Genomic DNA, 23,206 nt, shown 5'->3' on the forward strand with positions numbered 1-23,206 from the left:
GGAAGTACATGAGCAAAGCCCTACGATTTTTTTTCCTCTATAAGGAAATGTATTTGAGTTCACTGCCAGAATTCTGTTCTTTACAGTTGTCAACAGGTTGGCATTAATGCTAATAACTTTTTAAAAACCTCACGATGTCTCCAGCATTGACTTAGGTAGATGACAAGCCCTAAGGAATGTTGCTTTATACCACTATTTATTGATTAAAGTCTTAGGTACTCTGTGTGATAAAGAAAGGCTGAGAGGTCGAACAGCAGAGGACATTTTCAAAGATTCCTCAACCTCTCATATAATTTCCAGAACCATTTCTACCAATGCAGTAGCATTAGCTGGTTTGGAATATAGACAATTCTGGCCACCATCTTCCATTTGTGAAATGTTTAAATCAGTGCTTAAGTTACAACAAGACTAACCGTTTTTAACAACACAAAAGAAACCTGTTCAAATATTAGTTATATATGTAAAAAGTTACTACTAAAATAAAAGGCTTGGAAGGAGAAACTTTATCTATCTTAATGACCATATAATAGGTGTTAAAATTTATTGAACGACAATGAATTCTGAGTCAGTGAATGCTCAATTATCTATACCCATGGAAGGGTGCACTGGTGTGGAAAATAGAAATAAAAACAGCTTTAATATAGTGAGAATTCTGTATGTAAAACTGGGATAACTGAACCTGCCTCACTGTGTTGTTGTGAAGATGAAATGAACTATGAAAAGCTTTTAGCCCAGGGGTTAACATGTAAAAGCTCCCCAGTGCTAACCTCTATTATTATAATCATCATCATTATTATTTATTATGCATTATACATTATTTATTAGCCTTATGTTATTCTGAAAGGCCGACATGATGGTCCTGATTTTTATGATGAAACACCACAAAACACACTAAGGCCAAGAAACTGGCTCAGTCCCAAAGCTGGTAAATGATGCCAAAGGGATCCAAGCCCAGGTCAGCCTGATGTGCAAGTTCCCGCTCTAACTGCCATGTGATGCTGCTTTAAAAATAGAGTCCCTGCTTCTAGAAATTAACTCCTTGCCCTGATAGCCTGAGAATCCTAAAGGCAGATCAAAGAGTGAAAGAGGCAAAGGGAACCGGGAACGGGCAGGGGCTTGGCAACCAGATATCACCGGGCTCTGATCCAGCTGTGTGACCTTCAAAAGATTATGTGATTGCCTGAGTCCGCTTCCTAATTTGTAAAATTGGGATAATCGTACCAATCCTGGCAGGAATGAGGTAAGGAAGAGACATAAAATATGTAAAGTACTTAGTCTGGTCCTTGGCACACAGTGGGTCCTCCAAAAATTTGTCCCAGAATCATCCTGTCAGCTTGAATCACCTTCACGTGTCCTCAAATCTTCATGGTAAAGAATGAAAACACTCCCAAAATTTAATTCTCAACTTTTTTCCCCAAAGATTACTTTATCTTGAGAGATATAATAAAATTCTCCCCCAGGAGTCAAATAACTTTTATTACCAATCATTTTTCTTTGGTCATATATAATTTTACACACATACATCTTTTGCCTCTATACACATAAAAGTGATAAATAGTTATATATATGTAATCATTTTTACACACTCTGGCACTTCCAAAGGGAGAAAGAAGAGCATAATGAAAATTAAACCTAAGTAGAAAAGAGTGGGAAATTCTTATGGAACAAGAAAATTCACTTTCTTAGAGCACTAACATGCTACAAAGTAACTAATGAAAGGGCAGCTCGCTACACATACACACATACACCAGCATTTAAAAAAAAAAAAAGGTGCTCTGGCCGGTTTTGCTCAGTGGTTAGAGTGTCCGGTCAAGGTCACATACCTGCCGGGGTCATGTGAGAGGCAATGAGTAGATGTGTCCCTCTCACACTGATGTTTCTCTCTCTCTCTCTCTCCCTCACTCCCATTCTATCTGAAAATAGAAAAATATACTCAGGTGAGGATTAAAAAAAAAAAGATAAACAAGGGGACATATAGCCAAAAGGAAAAACGATTTTTCTTTAAATCTGGTAATCAGACCTATCATAAAACAACATGCAGGAAAATTTACTTTACAATTCACAAAATAAAGCACATCTATAAATGCAGCCTGAGCCAGGCACTAGGTCATTTTCAACTCCCCACACCAAAACAATCATAGATGAACATGTCTATCAGCTAAGATCAGGCTGTCAAAAATTAAAGTTTTAAATTACACGTCCTTACCAAAAAGTAATTAAAAGATTTTTCTCCTAAATAATAAAGAGCATTGCGCAGACTTTAATGAAACAATGTTTAAATTGACTTATGTGCTCACAGGCATTTTTGAGCAGATTAAAACACAGAATTCAAGACCACCGGAAGAAACCTTCCAAAATGAAATAACACCATTTGGTTGTCTTTTCCAAAGGCAAATATGTTGTTCATCTTCCTTTCACCCAACAAAAATTCCTACAAAATGATCATCAAAACCTTTTGGTAAACAGGAGCTGAAATGCTGCATCTCAAATCAGATTACATTTCAAGTGATCTGAAACCAAGCTAAAACAGCATTTTATGAGCATGGTTCTCATTTTTAAAAATAACAGGGAAACTGCCCTTTGAGATGCTGAGAGGCACAGACACCAGAGTTAAGGGCTCGGGGATTCAACAGCCACTGAATCATTCACGCACTAGCCATTATTCTGAAAGAGAAGCAGACTGGGGTTGATGGAGTATTCCACAGTACTTTGAAGTCCAGCAGAAAAGAACAACCATATTTGATAATCTAGGCATCGGTATTTCAGAATTGAAGACATTTTACAACTGAGATGGGGCAGTTTTCCTAATTTACACTCCATGTGGAAAAAGGGAGACCACTTCCCAGGGAAGTATTTATTGATTTTTAAAGAATGAACTACTTCTTTTAAGCACATCACAAGTATAAATATTTTTAACAACAAAGTACATTAATCAGAATTACATTTTGAATAGGTCCCTTACCTAAGGGTAATGTTACATAAATACTAACTCGTAGTACCTGCTACAACACCCAAGTCCTCACCCTCATCAACCCTTACAGGAAGAGAACACCTGGGCTTAGGAAGCAATTCATAGGTTGGCAGGTGTTCTGAACAGGGGACCCTGGTAAAAACTGGATTTTCAATCTTTGGGATTAAAGTTGTGAAATAAAGCAATTCGCAGCTGTAGCTGGTGCTGAAAGGGAAAAAGGAAGGGGGAAGCTGGAAGGGCCATAATAAGCCAAAATTCTGACTCAGCAGAAACTATGGGCTAGAAAGAGATGAACAGGTAACTGTGAACAAAAGCAGGCACATGCACACACCCACAATGACTGGTCAGAAGACCCAGAAGTGAGGTGCTGCTGAGGTCTTGAGCATTTCCAAGGTTCATGAGATCACAGCTGACTGCAATTCCCGAAGACCTAGATGGTCAGTATTTCCTGGGCTACTGCACAAGCTGGGATTAAGGATGGGATTCCTGTCTCCCTGGTCCCACACCTAACTTTATAAGGAATGCTTGTGGGTGATTTTAGTGAGTCCCTGGCCCTGGTAACCAAAAGGTCATATTAATCAAACTTGTTACATTCTATACTCTAGACTTTTCACCAATTCAGAAAATCTTTCCACAGATCTGCTCATAGTATTAAATTTCATGACATTTCATAATTTAGGTCTATAAAATGATGCAATTTTCATTTCCTAAACTCGGATGGTAATGTTTCTCTTTTCCAATCCACCACCCCTACCCCCAGCCCATCCATTTTCCTCTCAGGGTCTTAGATATTTTAGGTCTGGGTCAAGCAGTAAATAAGGCAAGATGCCTCCGCACTCTAATTCCTTTCTACCTTTAAGGCAGAATGGGAACAACTAAGAAGGCAATTAGTTAGCAAAACACTTGAAGGAAATTTTCACAGTACTGTCAAAAGTACAAATGCAATACCATTTGTCCCTGCGATCCTCCTTCTGGATACCATCCCTCAGAAATATGGAAACCTTGCCCTGGCCGGTCTGGCTAAGCATTAGAGCATCAGCCTGCAGTCCAGAGAGACCCGGGTTCGGTTCCCGCTAGGGACACGTACTTCGGTTGCAGTTTGTCCCCGGCCCTGGTTGGGTTGTGTGGGTGGCTGCCACTCGATGTGTCCCTTTCACGTCAACATTTCTCTCTCTCTCTCTTCACCTCTCTCTCCCTCCTACTCTATCTGAACAAAAAATGGAAAAGTGTCCTCAGGTGAGGATAAAAAAAAAAGAAGAAGAAATATGGAAACCTTGAGGCAAACAACAAGTTAATCAATAAATGATTAAAGTACATCCACAGAATAGAAGGGGACCCGGAACAGAAATAAAATGGCATATTTTTTTAATGAAGTGGATCTATGAGAAATGACCTAGAATGAGAGCTGTGAATTATCTGTAATGTACATATTTTACTACAAATATATCCAGAAAATACACAGAAATAAAATATACATGTAATGTATTATGTTGTAGAAGCAAATTTTTAAGTTATAGACTAATATGCCTAGCTGCCATATTACATGTGAAATATTTACATTTTGGATAAAAACCTATGTGTATATTTACGCACAGACAAACATCTGGAAAGATACACATCAAAATGACCACAAAAGGGAATCTCTGGGAAATGAAAATTGAGGGTCCTTATTTTCACCTAGTTGATATAAAAGTTATTTATTACATCTCAGTAATTTAAAACCTTTGTTAATAAAATCAAGACTAGTCATGCCAACAGCAATTTTGTTTAAAATACTATGGAATCCTTCACAGTTAAACGACAAAAAAATTCAACATTCAGATCATCAAATGACATTCATGGAGATTCATTTTTGCCCACATTCCCATGAAATCAATAACTAGTTCTATGAAAAGAGATCACACATCTAACCAACCTAGAAAATCCTCACACGGCCAGCTGTCTTTGGTACGAAAGGGCAGGGTGACACCTAGAAGGCAGTACTGAGCTCAGTACCCACACGCGATCCACGGCACCCACAGGGCGAAAGGCAAAGGGTAGCAGACACTTCTAAGAAATGCTAAATGGCAGCACAGGCGTTAAAATTAATTTATAAATGTATTCTGGGATTCTGCAAACACTTAAGTATAAGAAAAATACACATATAGACTGTTCAGTAATGATAAAGTGTGCCTCATGCTCAGTGTGTACCAAATTCTCAAGAAACAAATCACTTTTGCCAAGCAAGAATTAATATGAGACTTTTATTTCATTTTTCTTACTCTAAACAAATTAAATGTGAAAGCTCTGGGCATGCTAAAAAGCATCAATTTCCAAAAACATCAATTTACTTTTTCTTTAAAAAAAAAATTCTATCCCATTTCAAATTATACCCTTACACCAATATTCAAACAGTATCTTGTATCTAGCCCTAGGTGGTGAGGTAACTAGTGATTTTTTTTCCCTTTTTGCTCTTCTGTATTATATAAATTTTGTATAGTGATCACGTAAATTACTTGTAAAATATTTAGGAATTTTAAAATAAATCAGCTTGGAGTTTTGTTTTGTTTTTTTAATAACTCAGAGGTCTAGGTAACGTTCTGTTCTCATTCCTCCCTGCCTGAGAAGGAGATGCCGGCCAACTACAGAAAGGGCTCTCCACAATTCTCCGCCATGTACAGATCTGTCTCCCTTCTAAAATAAAGGGCAAGTCATTTAGCTTTTAAATCTGTAAATTTGTAAAGATAACATTCAATCCTCTTCCCACATCTAAAAGCATATATTTTATGATAAGCGCTTTTACCAGAAATTTTGCAATTTAATAAACGGTATACTGGCACATTTCCTGTCCTTCTCCTATTTCTGCCCCTCATATACGATAAGCTAAAGAAAAATGAGCATATTCTGTCAATAACTATAATTCTTTTTTAAAAAACTGACAATATAAGTGGCAGTAAAATGTTGCTGGATTGACTTCAAAGTAAAGAAACATTCATAGTTGTCTTAGTACCAATCTACCCTTAAACTGCGTGATGAGGCACAGACAAGTTATTTTTAGGTCGGTGATAGTTCTACTTCGCTGACTTCTAGGTGGCAGGAGAAATAATTACATATGCATGCAAACAATCTGTATTTTTAATGTAGTGTTCAGGTTTAAAAAGGTCAGTCTGGAATAAAACACCTCAAGGATCCGCATTACACACGCGCACACACACACACCTTTGCCCTTCATGTCACATTACAATCAACATCTTTAGATTTTTAGCAACTTATACATTTCTAAAGTCACTTTTCCAGCAAAAACAACTCTAATGGATAGTGCACACAGCAAATTAGCTTACGAAACCTATCATCAACCACACTACAACAACCAGGGTAAAAGTCATTGGATGTTCAGTTCCCCCATCACAAGTCAAAAACAAAAATTAAATGAATGACAAACAATGTAATTCATCCTTCTGGAGCTAAAAATAAACCTGCTGTGGTAGAGAATTTGCAAAGATGGCAACAGCCCATCCCTGTACATGTGCCCCTTTGCCATGTGATTCTGCCACTCCTCCGAACAAGTGGGGAAATCAATGTCCCTTGAATCTGAGCTGGCCTGGTGATGTGCTCTAACCAAATGAATGCGGCAGGGTGGCACCATGTTCTTATCGAGTCTAGGCCTCAAGAGTCCTTACAGCTTCACTCTAGCTGCCTTGGAACATGCTACAGTCGAGGAATAAAGTACAGGCGAGCCTCCTTGCCAGTGAGGAATCAGTGGAAAGAGAGGGTCAGCCAACAGCCAGCATCAACCACCACCCACAAAAGTAAGACCATCTTAAAATAGGTCGCTCCAGCCCTGAGACCAGCAGAACTGCCCAGCCCGGCCAAGCCCAAATTGCCAACCCACAGAATTGTAAGCAAATAAAATGGTTGTTATCTTTAAGCCACTGAATTTTGGGGTGGTTTGTTACACAGCTATACATAGCTGATACAGAGACTCAGAGAACGGAGGCTTTCAGTGTGTCTGAGGCACCCTTGAGGGCAAAGCTTCAAATGAGGTGCCCACCTCAACAAAATGCTGCCACTGAAGCTTTCGGGGGAAAAAGTGACATTGTCCCTACTTGCCTTGACCCCCTGCTGAACCGTTGAAAATTGTAAATTTGTACATGCCCAAGTTCGTCCTCTCTTCCTCACTCCTGCTCAGGTCTGAGGTCTTCCGGGGCCTTGGGGCAGCCTCTGCCTTCAGTGATCCTGTCTTGTGTCTGGTTTACAGATCGGATTTTGGAGTTCTCCTCCTCATCCTCTCAGTCCACCACCGGCTTCTGCTTTAGCTAGCTCTGCCTCTAGACCAACAGATCACTGTCATCTCAAACATCAGTCCAGGGTAACCTCACTACTCCCATGAAGTAGTGATGCAGAATCTATTAAAAATAAGTGTGGATAAAACGGACTTTAAACAATTAACAGCACTGTTCAGGCTACAGTCATTTTGCAAAGTCAAGTAATTATTCCAGGAAAGTCACAACAGCTTAAAATATTTCTGGAAATAGCTGAAGAGCAAATTAATGTCACATTAGAAAATCAGTCCCATTTCTCCACAGGAGGGCTGATATAAATGGGTAATTGTTTAAATTTAAAATAAAATGTAGCCATAAAGTATAAGTGGACACTCTCCCACCAAGTACCCTTGAAGAGAACAATACCCCTTTACGTATAATACATTTTGATACGGTCAATTTTAAAATCAGTCGTTTCTCATAACGATCACGTTTCATATTTTTGTCACCCTCTTGCTTCCAAGTAGCTCCAAGAGACAAAAGAATATTTAATTTTTTAGCCCTATTGATTTTTTTTTTTTTTTTTTTTTTTTTGAGAGAGGAAGGGAGAGAGAGATAGAAACATTGATGTGAGAGAGAGACATTTATCACATCGATCAGCTGCCTCCTACTGGGAATCGAGCCCACAACCCGGGCATGTGCCCTGACTGGGAATCGAACCGGGACCTCTCAGCCCTTGGGACGATGCTCAATCCACTGAGCCACACTGGCCCAGCAAGAACATTTCATTTTTAAATGACACACAACTGAAAACAATTCACTCTTAATCTGGGAAACTAAGTGGGCCACCACCGATAAACACAGCAAAACAAGTGCCCGACTTGTAACTTAAAAAAATCTTGCTGCTTCTATGGAAACAAGAAGATGGCTGAGGATAAACCGGGAGGCTCATTATCTCTTAGCCCTAGAGACTGTCACTTTTTAAACAACTAATGAATATTTATTTTAGGAAAGATAAATAATCTAGCTCTGATCTTGCCTTATGCCAAAAACACCAAGTTTGTCCTAATGATCACGATTTGAAACGACACAGAAACACTTCTCCTAGCCCTGTTTCAGCCACCCAAGTGCCCAGGAAAGGTGCCATATTAAAAATGTTTCCACAACAACCCTTGTTGAAGGTCAGGCCCTGGATTGAGGGCTCCAGAAACTTGAAAGGGCATCTACAAGGAAATATAAAGAAGGATTACCTGGTAAAACATTCTCTTTCACGGGCCCAGTCACCCAAGGGCTGCTGAGTGTGAGAAAGTAGAGACTGTTCCTGAATTGCCCCAAATTAAATCCAGCTAATCTCCCTACACAGATTTTTTTTTCACCCCTCAGTCATTCATTCCCTTTCCTAACAAAGCAGGTGTCCCACCCAAACAGTGGTTATGAAGTCTGAATTTCTATTAAGGTACTGACTTAATATTGGATGTTTCATTTACTCTGTGATATATAACTCTGACTACACCACTAATCTTTTAATTACTCAAACACCAAAATGTTTTCAACTCAAGGGAAAGAAGGGACCACGATTCAAACACATAGTTCAAGTGACTAAAATTGACAGAGGGATTACTTTTTCTAAGTAGAGTTCATTTCAAAACCTTTTTGAAATTTCACTTAAAGAAAACCTACTCGGTTCCTTCTTCCCAGTGTTAAAGAAGGAAAACTGAAGTGATTCTGTCTAGCCACATTCGACCCCAAGACTCTGAGTGATCTCTTAGGATGTGACATTCTGACGACACGGGACTTGCTGGGAGGGTTCTCTGGTGTGTGCAGCGATCACACAGGGGGAGAACAGCCCAGGGGGAGTGAGGGGTAAGACAGAAACGCGAGCTTCACAGCCCGCGTCCGACGTCAGCGGGGACATCTGTTTCACCACACACAAAACGGAATGACTGTTCTTCTGGAAATATGAATCAGTTAGCTTTGACAGAGTAAAAATGAAAGATCACTTATTAATCAGGTCAGCCCTGCCTGTCTCCTGCGTGTGCTTCTCGGTCAGTGGCACCGCGCCTCAGCATGTCACCAGGAGGTGGCCTCGGGCCGTTTACAGCCATCGCAGTGACACTGAGCCTGTTTTTTTAACAGGTCTGAGAAAGGACCATCCTGCACTGTCTCATAAAACCTTTTGTGGTGATAGAAACAGTCAGTATCGGCAGTACCCAATAAGGTATTTTACAGAATAATGAGAATTGTAGACTTAAAACTAACTAAATAAAATACAGTTCCTTCGCGGCACTGGCCACATCTGGCTACTGCACACCTGAAATGTGGCCAGTGCAACGGAGGAACCGTGTTTTACTTAATTATTTTACAGAGTTTCTTTTTTTTTTAATCCTCACCGAGGACATCTTTTCGATATTTTGTTCAGATAGAGCGGGAGGGAGAGAGAAGAGAGAGAGAGAGAAACAAATGTATAGTGACAGGTACCCATCATTATGCTATCATACAGAGTAGTTTCACTACCCTAAACATACTCTGTGCTCTGCCTATTCCTCCTTCTCCCCTACCCAAATTTAATTTTAATTAACTTTTAAACTTAAATAGTGACGTGTGGCTAGTGGCTACCGTACTGAACAGCCTGGGGGGAGACACTCTGCTAGGAATGCTGCTGCCATTCTGTTAGAAAGTTATCGGCCTGTGAAAGGGACCTGGCTCCAGCCACGACCAGCTGTAAGTGTATCTACTTCACATACTTTCTTCATCCTCAACATGTCGCTCCTCAACCTTTTACTCTCTCTCTCCCTCTCTCCGTCTCCCTCTCTCTCGCTCTCGCTCTCTCTCTCTCTCACACACACACACACACACACACACACAAAACCTCCTTCTTCATTGACAGGTTAAAACCAAAGATTAAAAATACAGTATTGTAACAGACCGGGCAAAAGATGATGGTTAACATGAAGCTATTTTATGTTTAGGTATCACCTGGTTTACATGTTAAAAGAACATACCCTGGTGAAGAAAGAAATATATATAAAGATTATTTTAACATCTCTTAGTTTATTCATTTAAATGAATAAATAAGGCTTTTACTATGATATCTACATGGTAAATATATTCCCAGATAGATATACATTTTACTTATCAAAATGGTAGTTATAGCCAGGCCGGAGTGGCTCACTGGATTGAGCGAGTTCCATGGACTAAAAGGTCCCAGTTCGATTCCTCGTCAGGGCACATGCCCAGGTGGCTTGATCCCCAGCAGGGGGCTTGCAGGAGGCAGCCGATTAATGTTTCTCTCTCACATCGATGTTTCTATCTCTCTCTCACTTCTCCTCTCTCCCTAAAAAAAATCAATAAAAGCATATTTTTAAAAACGGTAGTTATAAAATTCAATCAATACTTTTTTAAACTTTTTCCTTCCCATCAATGAGGAACCAATGTGAGATAAGTAGAAGAAAATAGTGAACTAGGTACGAATCAGAGGCCTGAGATTCTAAACATTTCTGGACCACAGACAAATTGCTTCAAATTAGGCTGGTAGGGTCTTCATTGTAAAACAAAGGGGTAGGAATGGATTTTCTCTTCCATCTCTTCCAAAATTAAATTTCAGGGTCCTTCTATATGCTTATGCCTCCCTTAGGAACAGATTTATAAAAGCCAGCATGGGCCTATCCTTCCTTCCCCTGAGCACTCTCTTCCCCTGCTTCTGGAGTCACCCCACAATTAAGCGAAGTAGATGGTGACATAGGAAGGGAGGGAGGGAGGGAGGGAGGGAAGAAGAGAAAAGGGGAGACAGAAGGAGGGAAGGAGGACAGACAGATCAAATAATTCAAATTAAAATGTGAGCAACACAATACAGGCCAACAGGCACCAATCCAGAAAATAAAATCCTTTTTCAATCTCCAAACCAAACAGGGCAGGAACAAAAGCAAATGAAATACCCCTGTTACAAGCCCTGGCACCAACTGATGCTACCAGTTCAAAGCAAGATCACAAATTCTTCTAAGATCTTGACCCTCAATAGAGCGATTGTGAGAAGTCTCAGGATTGTCACAGATCACTGGCTTCAAAATACTCCCCAAATGAAGTTCGATCACTCATACAACAGAAAGCCATCAATCTCTACTTACCACGCCAGTTCTTCCGGTTCTTTAAGCAGCTCTAGTGCTGCTTAAAAGTTGGGAAACAGAAACCCTGTAAATGTCACCAAAATGTTTCTTTTCACCTAAGGGAAGAACTGAAAGAGCACCCCCAGTACTAGGCCCGAGAGTTATAATAAATGCCACTTACTTAGAAGAAGTTTGAAAATAAAACTATCTTAAAATGATGTTTTCCCATATATCCAATACACAATCAGCTTAAAAGGTCAATTCATCTCATTCCTCAATATCCAAGAACTTTTTTAAAGCGAAGTCAGACTTGATTCTCAAATAACTGTTTGGCAATTGAGAAGAACCTTGAACTACATCAGCACTCACATCAGATTCCAAAGTGTGTATCTAAATCAACTCTAGAACTAAAGCACTGCCAACCCATTCTCTGAAGTATTGCTATTTCTCCTCTGCTTCCCAGTTAAGCCGAATCTAAAATGCCTTTTTTTTTTTTTTTTATCCTCACTGAGGACATTTTTCCATTTTTTGTTCAGACAGAGTGGGAGGGAGGGAGACAGAGAGAGAAACATCGACGTGAAGGGGACACATCGAGTGGCTGCCACCTGCCGACCAACCAGGGCCGGGGACAAACTGCAACCGAGGTACATGCCCTTAGCGGGAACTGAACCCGGGTCTCTCTGACTGCAGGCCCATATTCTAACCACTGAGAAAAACCAGCCAGGGCTAAAATGCCTTTTTAACTGATATATGAAATTCTTCCTCAGTAGAAGAAAACTTGACCAGTGGAACGCACATTTGGGGAAAGAAACACTTGAGTCACTTCAACCATCTTGGAGTTGTTTGGGTATAATTTAAACAAAGCTGTCCTGGGGTGAGAGCGACTGGGGGGGGGGGGGGGGGGCGTAAAATCTCACGTGACTACGTGGAGAATTCTATTTAAATAGAACAAAATAAAAAAGTTCTCCAAAAATAAACCATAAAGAAATTATAACATCTATGAGATTGATTTTCACTTAGAAGGAAAGACCCAGCTCTATGGATTTAGCATGTAACACACCAAGCCTATCACCCTCAGGCCCTGGTCATTTACAAAACTACAACTCCTGCCATCACAACCACCTCTCAAACCACCTGTCCTGATGCCTGCTCCTGTTGCACCTGTGTCCCTGGTCGTCTCCAGCAGTCCTGATTTCTGCACAGCGAGAGGCCTCACCGACTTCTTCAAGGTTGGGTTATATAGAAACACATAAACCAGAGCGAGAACATGGGTACACTCAAGAAAGGCCAGCTCTAGAGAAGAGAGCAGCGTCGGGACCTCCCCACGTGGCTCTTCGATGCCCAAGTAAACGCACGCGCAACTGTGGCAGGGAGCGCGGGTCCTTCAATCCAGAGAGGCCACCTCCCAGTCAAGATGACCTCAGGAAGGCCAGGCCTCTGCCTGCCACCTGCACAGCACAGGAGGTGGAAGCACTCCAAGTGCTTACTCCTGATCTGGGAGGATTAATGAACTAATTTCTGCAGAGCCTGTTAAGCTGATTGGCTCAAACGCAACTGAAGAAGCATCATCATTAGCCACAGACAAGATCAAATCTTTAGGAACCATAGAGGCAACTTTTTAGAAGTCAGGCAATGTTCCTCTTCCACAGGGTGAGAGGGAGAATTTGACCCCAGAATTCGGACTTTTCATCCAGAAAACATTTATCAAATACTTGATATGGGGTATGGCGTATAAAAGCAAGAGATGCTATACTCAAGGAGGGATTAAGAATTACCATTTAGCGCCAGGATGGGCAAGGAGGCAATTCTCATATAGTGTGAGGACTGCCAGGGTGTGAAATACCCAACAGAGCCAGAGGGCAAAGGGGAAGGAGGCTCAGGGACAGAGACAGTTTTTGTGGAAAGGGATCATTTACTCCAAGTCCTAAAAGGGAGCCCAGATCAGGGTATGTTCAAGTTATGAACATGCATCAAGCTACACATTTGTGATGTGTACACTTTTCCACATGCACATCAGACTTAATAAAGGAGACAGGGCTGTGTGTTAAATAGATGAAAATGGAAGGGAAGGGTGGTGGGATGGTTTTCCAAGCAGGCGCTAAGAAAGCACGAAGCATTTCAGCGACTGCAAAGGTTCCCACTGGCTGCAAGTCTGTGCTAAGAATGGAAATGCCAAGGTATGAGGAAAAGAGAGGCAAGAGGCAGTTCCCAAAAGGCCTAAACACTGTGCTTGGAGTTCATCTTGAGGATGATAGGAAAACCACTCAAGCCTGGGGGTAACTGATAAAAAATCTGGTGTGGCAGCATCACTTTGGAGCCATGCATACTAGAGCTGGAAACAAGGATGGAGAAAAGAACCTGGGTAGGAAGTTCCTACCATAATCAAAATAAAAGCTGATCAGGGCCTGAACTGAGCTGGTGATAGTGAAGAGGAAGAGTCAGAGACAGATTAAAGGAGAAATCAAGTATGCAGAATACTTAGGACTCATGACCAGTTAGATGTGGGAGATGGAGGAAGACCGGAAAGTGGAGGATGACCATGTTTCTGTTTCGCACCTGAGGGTCTTAAGGAAGGTGGAGAATGTTGCAGGAGTAGAATTCAGATTGAGGCAAAAGTGGAGAGACAGTGAGTTTAATTTTAAGTGTGAAGTTCTGTGGAATATCTAAGCAAAAACATATAAAAGGTAGCCCACACACCAATCCAAAGACCAGGGAGACCCTCGGCACTGCAGGTGGTGGTTGAAGCCTCCAGGTAGAGATGTAGACCCTGGAGCAGGCTCAAGCAGGACAGGAGAAGGAGAACGGACAGGTGGTGTCAGGTCCTACAGAGAGAGGAAAAAGGAGAAGGACTGTGTCCACCGGCTCTGGCCACAGAAGGGTCACAACTGTGGAGGCTGCAACTTTAGGTTCTTAGCAAAAGGGCAGAGCCAGGCTGCAGTGGGCTGAGACATGAATGGGAGGTTCTTTCAAATGGCTTAGCTGTGAAAGGAAGGAAGGAGATAACGTAGTAGCTTGAGGAGGAAGGAGTAGTAAGAGTGTCTTGTTTTGTTCTCTTTTGTTGTTCAAGATAAGAGGGAGAGACTTGAGAGTATTCATCAACTGAGGGAAAAGCAGAGAAGGGAAGGAAGGAGACAAGGGAGCAATAGTGATGACTTTATCTGAAAACAAATGCCCTGTCCTTTCACTCACTGGGACAGTGACTATTTCTTTTAGTCAGCAGCATTTCCTGCCAGTATGGCAGCCTCCACAGGGCGAACTCGGAGGTGGGGAAAAGTGCAGTCTTAGCAGGTTGTTCCCAGAGCCCTTTCACAATGGGCCGTTCCTCCCAGCAACCTTCCCGCAGGATGCTCTCACCACTTGTCAGAGGGCCATTTGGCACGGAAACCCCTGAGCTGTCCAAACAGCCAGGAGCTCCATCGGCCTCTCCAGCTTCCTCCCACGGCTGAGGTGCAGAGGAGCAAGGGGAAGCCAGTCCCGTGTGGGCCTCTGACCCCCAGCCCCAAGCCACCTTCTCCTTCTAGCCACCCACAGATGGAGGAGACTACCGGGCACCCTCTTCCTCCTGCTTCCTCCATGGTAGAAATTGAGCAGAGGAAACTCTTCCAGCCACTCCAAAATCTTGCCAGAGACAGACTGTGGTCTCTCCTGATAACCTGAATCTGATTAGCAGATGTGGTTTACAGTAGTTATGGCTACGACCAGTTGAGAGCACGCACTGTGCCTGGCACTATTCTAAGTGCTTTACATTCTCTCAATCCTCACAACCCTATTTTTATCATCTCAATGTTACAAATGAGGAATCTGAATGCAGACACATCTAAGTAATTTGCTCAAGGTCGCTCGGCCAATGACTGCCACTGCCAAGATATGAAATAGACCAGGCCGCCTGACTCCAGAGCCCACAATGTTCTAATTTATTCTCAAATACCATAAAAAATGTAGTCTACAACTCTACACGAGTCAGAAAAAGTTTCATAATGTTACTGGTCACAATCAAATGCATAAAGCAAGTATCATAGTAATTTTACCATAAGTTTTTGTTTTTGTTTTTTTGTGGGTTTGTTGTTGTTTTTTACCTAGAGATTTTTCACATGTGATAGGTTTGAGCTACAGATTTAAAAGAGCATTTTTGGCCCAGCACTGATTGATGTTCTCTCTCATCGATGTTTCAATCTCTCTCTCCTTCTCCCTTCCTCTCTCTCTAAAATCACTAAAGAAATAAAGAAATAAATAAAAGAGCATTTTTGTTGTGGATGTAATTAATGCTACTGAATTGTACACTTAGAAAAAGGTCAAAATGGTAAATCCTATGTATATTTGTATATTTCACTACAAAGATTTAAAAATACAAAAAAATATTTCTAGATACATTTTTCTCTTTACAAAAAAATGTGAAATATAAATATCAAAATCCCTAACTTATGCTGGGCATCTCAGGCCTCTCTTAGTTAAAAACAAAAAACATAATGTCACCCTGGCTGGGTGGCTCAGTTGGTTGGAGCATCATCCTGTATACCAAAAGGTTGCAGGTTCGACTCCCAGTCAGGGCACATACCTAGGGCACAGGTTCAATCCCTGGTTGAGGTGCCCACGGGAGGCAATTGATCGATGTTTCTCACGTCGATGTTTCCCTCTCTCTCTCTTTCTCTCTCTCTCCCCCTCCTCCCTCCCTTCCTCTCTCATTAAAATCAACAGAAAACATATCCTTGGGTGAGGATTTTTTTTTTGAAAAAGAAGTCAAACAAACTAGCAGCAGCAGCAACGTAAGCCCAGTTTAAAGGTCTGGGAGACCAGAATACACACTCAGGGCTCTGGCCCTCTGAGGTCATTCAAAGACAGCTGTGACCCAGTGTGGCTCCTACTGTCCTCAGGAACCCTCCAGAACATCTATAAATCCAGATCTAATTCCTAAAGCACGGAACACCACAGAACTCTGAGGGCACACAGCAAAGCAGGGGTACTCTGGGCAGTAGCAGGTCTCATTTTGGGAAGAAAGGCTGTTACTCCTTGAAGACATGGCCCTAAGCCTATTACCTGGGCCTGGGGGAAATGCACCTGAATGGTTAAACAAAGCCTCATGGAGAGAAGTAAATGCAGTCCTCAGAGGACCCCTCCTTAAACTAGGGCTAGAAGCCAAGGAACCAAATTCTTTTTGTTTACTAGGACTGCAAATTCAGGAGGTGTTACTTCATCATTCTAAATGACCACCCAGGACAAAACTGAGAAATCAAGTGCAAAACTACAGAAAGGTTCATTCTGCAAAAAAATCTAAGAAAATCAAACATACTATGAGGCATGAGTCTATTTATGGTTTCTCTGAGGAAAACCGGCAAACAGAACAGCCCTTGCAAGAACTGTCTGATTGAAACACAGAAACCGATCCTGCCGTGACCACCACTCCTTGACAGAAAAGTTCCTTGAGGCTGTTCAATTCCATTAGGGATGCCCAAGTCAACACTTACATGACTCACCTTTTAGTCTTTGTTTATCGAATCAAGGTGATAGTAGTAATATCACCAACAAATAAACCAATGTTTCAGTTGGCATATATTTGGATGCCCCTTATACTTCTAAAGAAGGAATTTGAGGGTGAGCTGTGGGGAGAGGTGAGGAACAAAGATTAATGAGCCTGAAGAATATAAATAGGTTAGAAAGCCTCGGCAGTTACTCCTACAGAAGACATAAATATTTGAAATCTACAAAGACAAGATTACCAATGGCTAAAGGAAAATTTAATAATTTCACAACACTGTTAACCCATCATTTCTAGGTTATATAAAACGTTCTGAACCAGATTACCCCAAAGAGCATTACAAATTCTCCATTGATCTCTTACAACACAAGAACAATACAACAAAGGGATAACTTTATTTTTACACATGCAAAACCCTGTGTTTATTTTTCTAAATCAGAAGTCAAACAACTGAACCTGCTTTGTTTGGATCTGAGCAAACCTATTCTCTCCTAATCTTAAGGCCTCAACCTCTGCCCAGAAGGAAATGAAGAAAAAGTGCTCCGTGCCACGCTGGAAAGTTAAAATACCTTGGCCTTCTGCTCAGGCACATCTGAGCCTCCTGCTGGTCACAGTTCACACTGCTGGAGCCCTATCAGATGTCACCTGCTGCTGGATGAGGAGAGGCAAAGGCTGCCCACCCACATTCACGTCCAAACTGGTTCAGTGTTTGAACTACTAACTTCTGGGTATAATGTTTAAGCAAAAGTGCTTAACCATGGTTCACTCTTAATTACTCCACTAGCATTACACACAAAATGGAAATGGGTTTGTAATTCCCAATAAACATTAAGCCCTTACAAAATCCTATTCCAACAATTTGATTTTTCAATAACATGTCCTCCACACAGGCAATCTCTTTTAGTTGCAAAAATATGAGATAAATGTATTTATTTATTTTAGAACTTTTTAAAAAGTTTGTTTATTGACTTTGAGAGAGAGAGAGACATCCATTTGCGGTTCCATTTATTTATGCATTCATTGGTTGTTTCTTGTATGTGCCCTGATCAGAGATCAAACCCACAACTTTAATGTATCAGGATGACGCTCTAACCAAATGAGCTGGATAAATTCAAAATATAGGAAAGCTCTTCCCACAGTGTGAACGTGAATAAATCAGGATAGAAGTAATGAGCAGGTGTTCCTGGCCTCAAATTCTTTTCATTATTATTAAACTGACCAACCATAATTAACAATGCTGTTACTACAAGCCAAAAAAAACCCTGCAATTAATACCATTACTTAAATTAAAATAAGATTCACAATTTAGTTCACAAAACTGGTTAACTAAAAGTCTTATGTTTTTCAAAATACAAAATCTGCACTTTAACCCGAGTAATTAACAAAATGAACACATAAATTGATTATAAGTAAATTCTAGTCTGACCCCTACGGGGTACATAGCATCATTCAACTTTTATGGACCATCCCTACAAGCCGCAGACAGAGGGTTAAATAAGACCACCCTGTAGTTCACAGATGGTTAGGGAAGATAGCAAGAGAAATAAGTAAGCCCCTTAAAAACTCTTACTGAGACTTCAAAATCTGGCTCAAATTCAGTCTTCTGTGGAATGCCCTGCTTCCTTCTTTCCCCTAGCAGTCACTCCCTCCTTTGTGCTCTCCCAGTCTTCACTAGGCACATCCTATAGAAGCCTTTACATGAATACCTTAACTCTGTGAGGGCAGGGACCATTTTTATTAACTTCTATGCTTTGAGCACCTAGCACAATGCTTGGGACATAGAAGGCCCTCAGATTTTGTAGAGCAAATAAAAACTGTGGAGTTATATGCTATAAGGTATGGAAAAAGAGGGGCATAGAATGTGCCTCAGGAGAAGCAGAAGGCTCCACCAGAACATGCACTGTGGCAGCCTCGGGAGCTGAGTGAGATTCACTACCAGCACGGCCACTTAGAGAAGAGCCTGTGCAAAGGCAGCAAGAAATGGAAGACGGATGTGTTCTGGGACAGCTGGCCAGTCCAGGTACTGTCAATGGAAGCAGAATATGGGAGGGGGCAAACAAGTTGAGGGCAGGCAGTAAAACTGGAAAGATGAGGGGCTTATATGCCAGGTTCAAGGGATTTTCACTGAATACTGTAGGCTTTCAGACACCCTTCACATTATTTAATCCAGGCAGTGACCAAGTTCCATGCCTTGAGTCTTTGGCCAAAAGTTATGAAAGGTATTGGATTTCAAAGAATTTTATGTAGAGATGCCATTTTAGGTTATTTGATGCTTTTATACCTAGGTTACTGTTCTGCCCATCATTTTCTCATATATAATAATATAATTTCTCATATATAATGTATATAATTTCAGTCTGCACTGTTTCACTCACACTGGAGCAAGTGATAAAGGCCCATTTAAACACAATGCAATTCTCATGTTTTAATCTTTTTTAAAAGGGCTGGAGAATATTTTTAGTGAAAAGCCAAAAAATATTTACGATAAATATTCTGAATTCCTTTTTCATCACCATACTTAACTATCAAGATGTGGGAGGGCAGCATCCCATCCCAGCGTGGGTTAAGGTTAGAGGCTGAGGGCACACTACCTAGAAGCTTCCCTAAGAGGATTTTACAGGCTTCTCATACAGGATGATCCAAAAGGGAAGGTTCTCAGTGAACGGTCAATTCAAATCTCCTGGCCCTTCACGTGCTTGGCCCAAGTTAAGTAACTCCGGCTTCTTGCCGGTCGACTTTGCCAGGTTTTTAAAAATGTAAGATAAGGTGTTATTTGTGAGCCGACTCGAAGGCACCGAAGGCAAGGAGCAGATCACCGACAGCCTCGGGTTTCACCCTTGCAGCTCGGAGCTCGGCCCTGTACCAGAAGAAAGCATCCGCCCGGTGCAGGGCAGGAGGCCAGGGCGCCTGCGTTCCCCGGCGGCGGGGCTGGACAGCAGGCGGCGCGCCCCGGCACCGAGAGGCGGGTACCCGGGCGGCGCGGAGAGCCGAGTTGCACCGCGGGCTTGGAGCAGCGGCTGTCAGGGAGGGAGCCCAGCATCCTCCGGCCTCGAGTAAGAACAGGGGCCTCCGTGACTTCTACGTAGCCCGGCTACTCACAGCGACAGGCTGCTGACTAGGGGCAGAGGCGCGGAGCTTGGAAAGCAAGAGGCGCGGCTGCGTCCGCAGGGTCCCCCGGGGCGCGAGGCGGGGGCGCTGGAAGCTCAGGGCGGCGCCCCCGCAACCCCACCCCTCCCGCGGCTGCCTACCCGCGTGGCCACCGGCCACGGGCTGCGGCCCCGGCGCGCGGGTGGAGGGAGATGCGGCGGCGTTGCCCGGTCCCCTGCTCCTCCGCCCCGGCGATGTGGGAGATAAAAGTTTGCAGCATGCGGCTTGTCTGCAGTGCGAGTCACATCCGCCGCGCCGCCTCCTGCAGCACCAGCGCTCACAGACGAACAAATAAATTAAAAAAAAAAAAAAAAACTGTTGAAGCCGGTAGGCCCCGAAGCCGGCCGCTCTGCCTCCCGGGCGTGCATGCAGGCGAGCCCAGCATCCCGCGTCCCCGCCCGCCCCCGGCCGCGCCTCCCCCCGGCCTCGGCGCCCAGCCTGGGCCGGCCCCGCTGCGCCCGCTGCACTGACCGATAACCTCCTGCAGCTCGTACGCGTCCCTGCAGATGGGCCAGCCGACGGCCTGCGCCGCCGGAGCCGGGGCCGGCGCGGGGACTGCGGGCGCCGCCGGGGCCGGCGCTGGTGCCGCGGCCGCCGGGGCCGCCGTCGCCGCCGCCGCCACTGTCATCGGAGCCGCCTGCTGGGGCTGCTGGACGTGCACGGGCGAGCCGCTCGGCTCCGCCATGATGCTGCCGGAGGAGAGCAGGAGGACGCGCCGGTCGACGGACGACCTTCCACTTGAAACTTCCCTTTCCTCGCCGCCGACACCTCTCGGCCGGCGCACGCTCTCCCCACCCGCCGCCGCCAGAGCCAGCAACGAGGGGAGGGAGCGAGAGAGGCCGAGCCGGTTGGAGGGAGGAGGCAGCGCCGGCGGAGGCGGGGAGGGGAGGAGGCGGCGGCCGCAGCTCTCGCCGCGCGCCCCGAACCTCGTGCGCGCGGTTCTCTGCCTCCGCAAGGGGAACGGCCGCCCCCACCCGCTCTGCTCGCGGCCGGGGAAGTTTCCACCCAAGGGGAGCGAGGCCGGTTTGTGTTTGCTCTCGGGGCCCGCGTCCCTCGTTCCCTGGACTCTGTGCTTTCCCTGCGCCTTCGCCCCAGACAATCAGGCTCTCCAAAAGATGCCCCCTGGGGACCCCGAGGGCGGGGTCGTTGAACCGCCGCCAGGTTCTCAGATTCAGCAGTCACCCCCACTAAACAGAACCCGAAGTTCATTTACAACTTAGCGAGCGAGACACCTCCACGCAGGCATTTTGTAAGACGCCAGTTAAAAAATTAACCCAAGTGGTAACTTTCCAACGCTTTACCTGCCAATATCACTTTCCCACCTTGCCTAATCTAATCGCCACCCTTCTATTTTTCTTAGTGAAACATGATTCCTTAGGCCCCTGGCTGTTTCACAGACTTTTTTTTCGTTTGTTCCAAGCCGCGAGGATCTTAGGGAAGTGATGTAAGGGCCTGTGAAGTTAGAATAAGAAATTGCAGAGAGATTTGGACACTATTTCTATACCATCAATTGTATGCCACATTAACCCGTTAGGACAACAGGTAGCAGGGGTTTCTTTTACAGAGCACTCTGGATGTCAAAGAATGTACTATGGCATAAATAAACTGCATTGAAAACTTTTAATTAATTGCTGCTTTTTCAACTCTCCCCAAATTACCTCATCCTTAAAATTGCTATGGGATAACCATAGGTCTTCCTAATTATAGGTGTCATATTTAACACTGAATGTTCTCTGTGTTCCCTTGGTTGTGATGACCAAAATTACACCATTCTTGTTTTAAGCTGAAACAACGCAGTGAACCAATGCTCATATTGGTCTTTTGGCCAAAATTATCTTATGTCGTTTTCATGGTGATGACTACTGACTGAATAAATAAGAATAATGAACATAAAATTTTGTTTATAATTGTGATACTTTGTCTCCTGCATTTATGCACAAAAATCGCCCTACATTTCTTTAAAGATAATTCAGAGGAAACCAGAAATTCATTAGGAGAAACCTTATATGTCTAATCAAAACATTGATGTAAACTGAAAATAAGTGTGCTTAATCTCTTAGCATTATGGAACCGTTGGCATAAAACAACTATGGTACGCTGGTCTATGAGCAGAAACTTATGCTGAATTTAAAAAGTGTACATTTTTTATGCATGGGTGTTCAAAACTGTGTATTGATTTTAATGTCTGTCAAGAAACAGGCTTCATGAACCAATAAATTTTAGGCCTCTGATGTTTTAAGTGGAGAGGAATAGCAAACAGGGCAGCTTTCTATACCTGCTCACCTTTTCAAGTGGTATCCCAAAGAACTTCTAAGAACTTTTTTTAAGGAAAAAGAAAAATGATCAAATGAATATTACTTCCGTCTTGTCATATGAATTTAAATGTTCACTTTCAAACCACGAAGTGGAACTGTGAAGGTCGGGAGATTTCTTGGAACTTCATAGGAAAACATAATGCTGTCAAGATCAGTAAGTAGCACAGCCCTGGTGGGTGTGGCTCTTTTGGTTGAGCATCATCCCAAGCACCAAAAGGTTGGATTCCGTCAGGACACATGACCGGTTTCGGATGGCCAGTAGGGGGCGTGCAGGAGGCAGGTGATAGGAGTTTCTCACGTGGATGTTTTCTCTCCCTCTCCCTTCCTCTCTAAAATCAATTTTTTTAAAAAAAAAATTTTAAATAAAAAAAGCAATAGCACAGATTAGAATCAAACACATATCACTTAATTCCCCACAAAGAACAATAGTTCATAGCCACATACCAGATATTTGTACCTAGCCAATCATTTTCCAAATGACTACCAGGGTGATGACTTGCAAGAACCGATGACTCAGTGCAGATCCATCACTACTACCAGTAAATCAGTTTAAAGGAGAATGTCGGATGGGGAGGAGGGTGTGAATGGGGTGAAAAAGAAGAAACATCTGTAACAAAAATAAAATTAAAAAGTAAGAAAGAAAAAAAGAATGTCCACTCTCAGTGGCCCTTGGCATCATTTTTATATATGAAGAACAGAACATTAATTATATTTTCCAGTTATATAAAAGCATAGATTAGAATTTTAAGTTAACATTTCCATAAACAGTTGAGTGAAATGGTACTTAAAATGTGGAAATATGTGTATTTATACAGTATTCAACTGATATGCAGTGAATTCAGGGAAAATGCGTTACTGAATTTAAACTGAAAGAGGGCAGGGGAGGAAACCCTTAAAATATAAACAAGATTTCTTTCAATACATAAAGAACACATTCAGTCAGACTTTAAAAGATA

At 42.9% G+C, this 23,206-nt stretch overlaps 1 protein-coding gene across 1 annotated transcript in view; it reads right to left on the reverse strand.

Annotated features, from left to right (window-relative positions):
* Window positions 1-20,760, reverse strand: part of STK39 (serine/threonine kinase 39) — a 291,825-nt gene extending 271,065 nt beyond the window's left edge. Inside the window, exon 1 of the mRNA XM_036253502.1 lies at window positions 20,407-20,760. Coding sequence (XP_036109395.1) covers window positions 20,407-20,620 — 214 coding nt within the window. The 5' untranslated portion in view covers window positions 20,621-20,760. The remainder of the gene's footprint in view (window positions 1-20,406) is intronic.
* Window positions 20,761-23,206: the final 2,446 nt, after the last annotated feature.

This window comes from Molossus molossus, unplaced genomic scaffold (genome assembly GCF_014108415.1).
Source record: "Molossus molossus isolate mMolMol1 unplaced genomic scaffold, mMolMol1.p scaffold_m16_p_11, whole genome shotgun sequence".
NCBI lineage: Eukaryota > Metazoa > Chordata > Mammalia > Chiroptera > Molossidae > Molossus > Molossus molossus.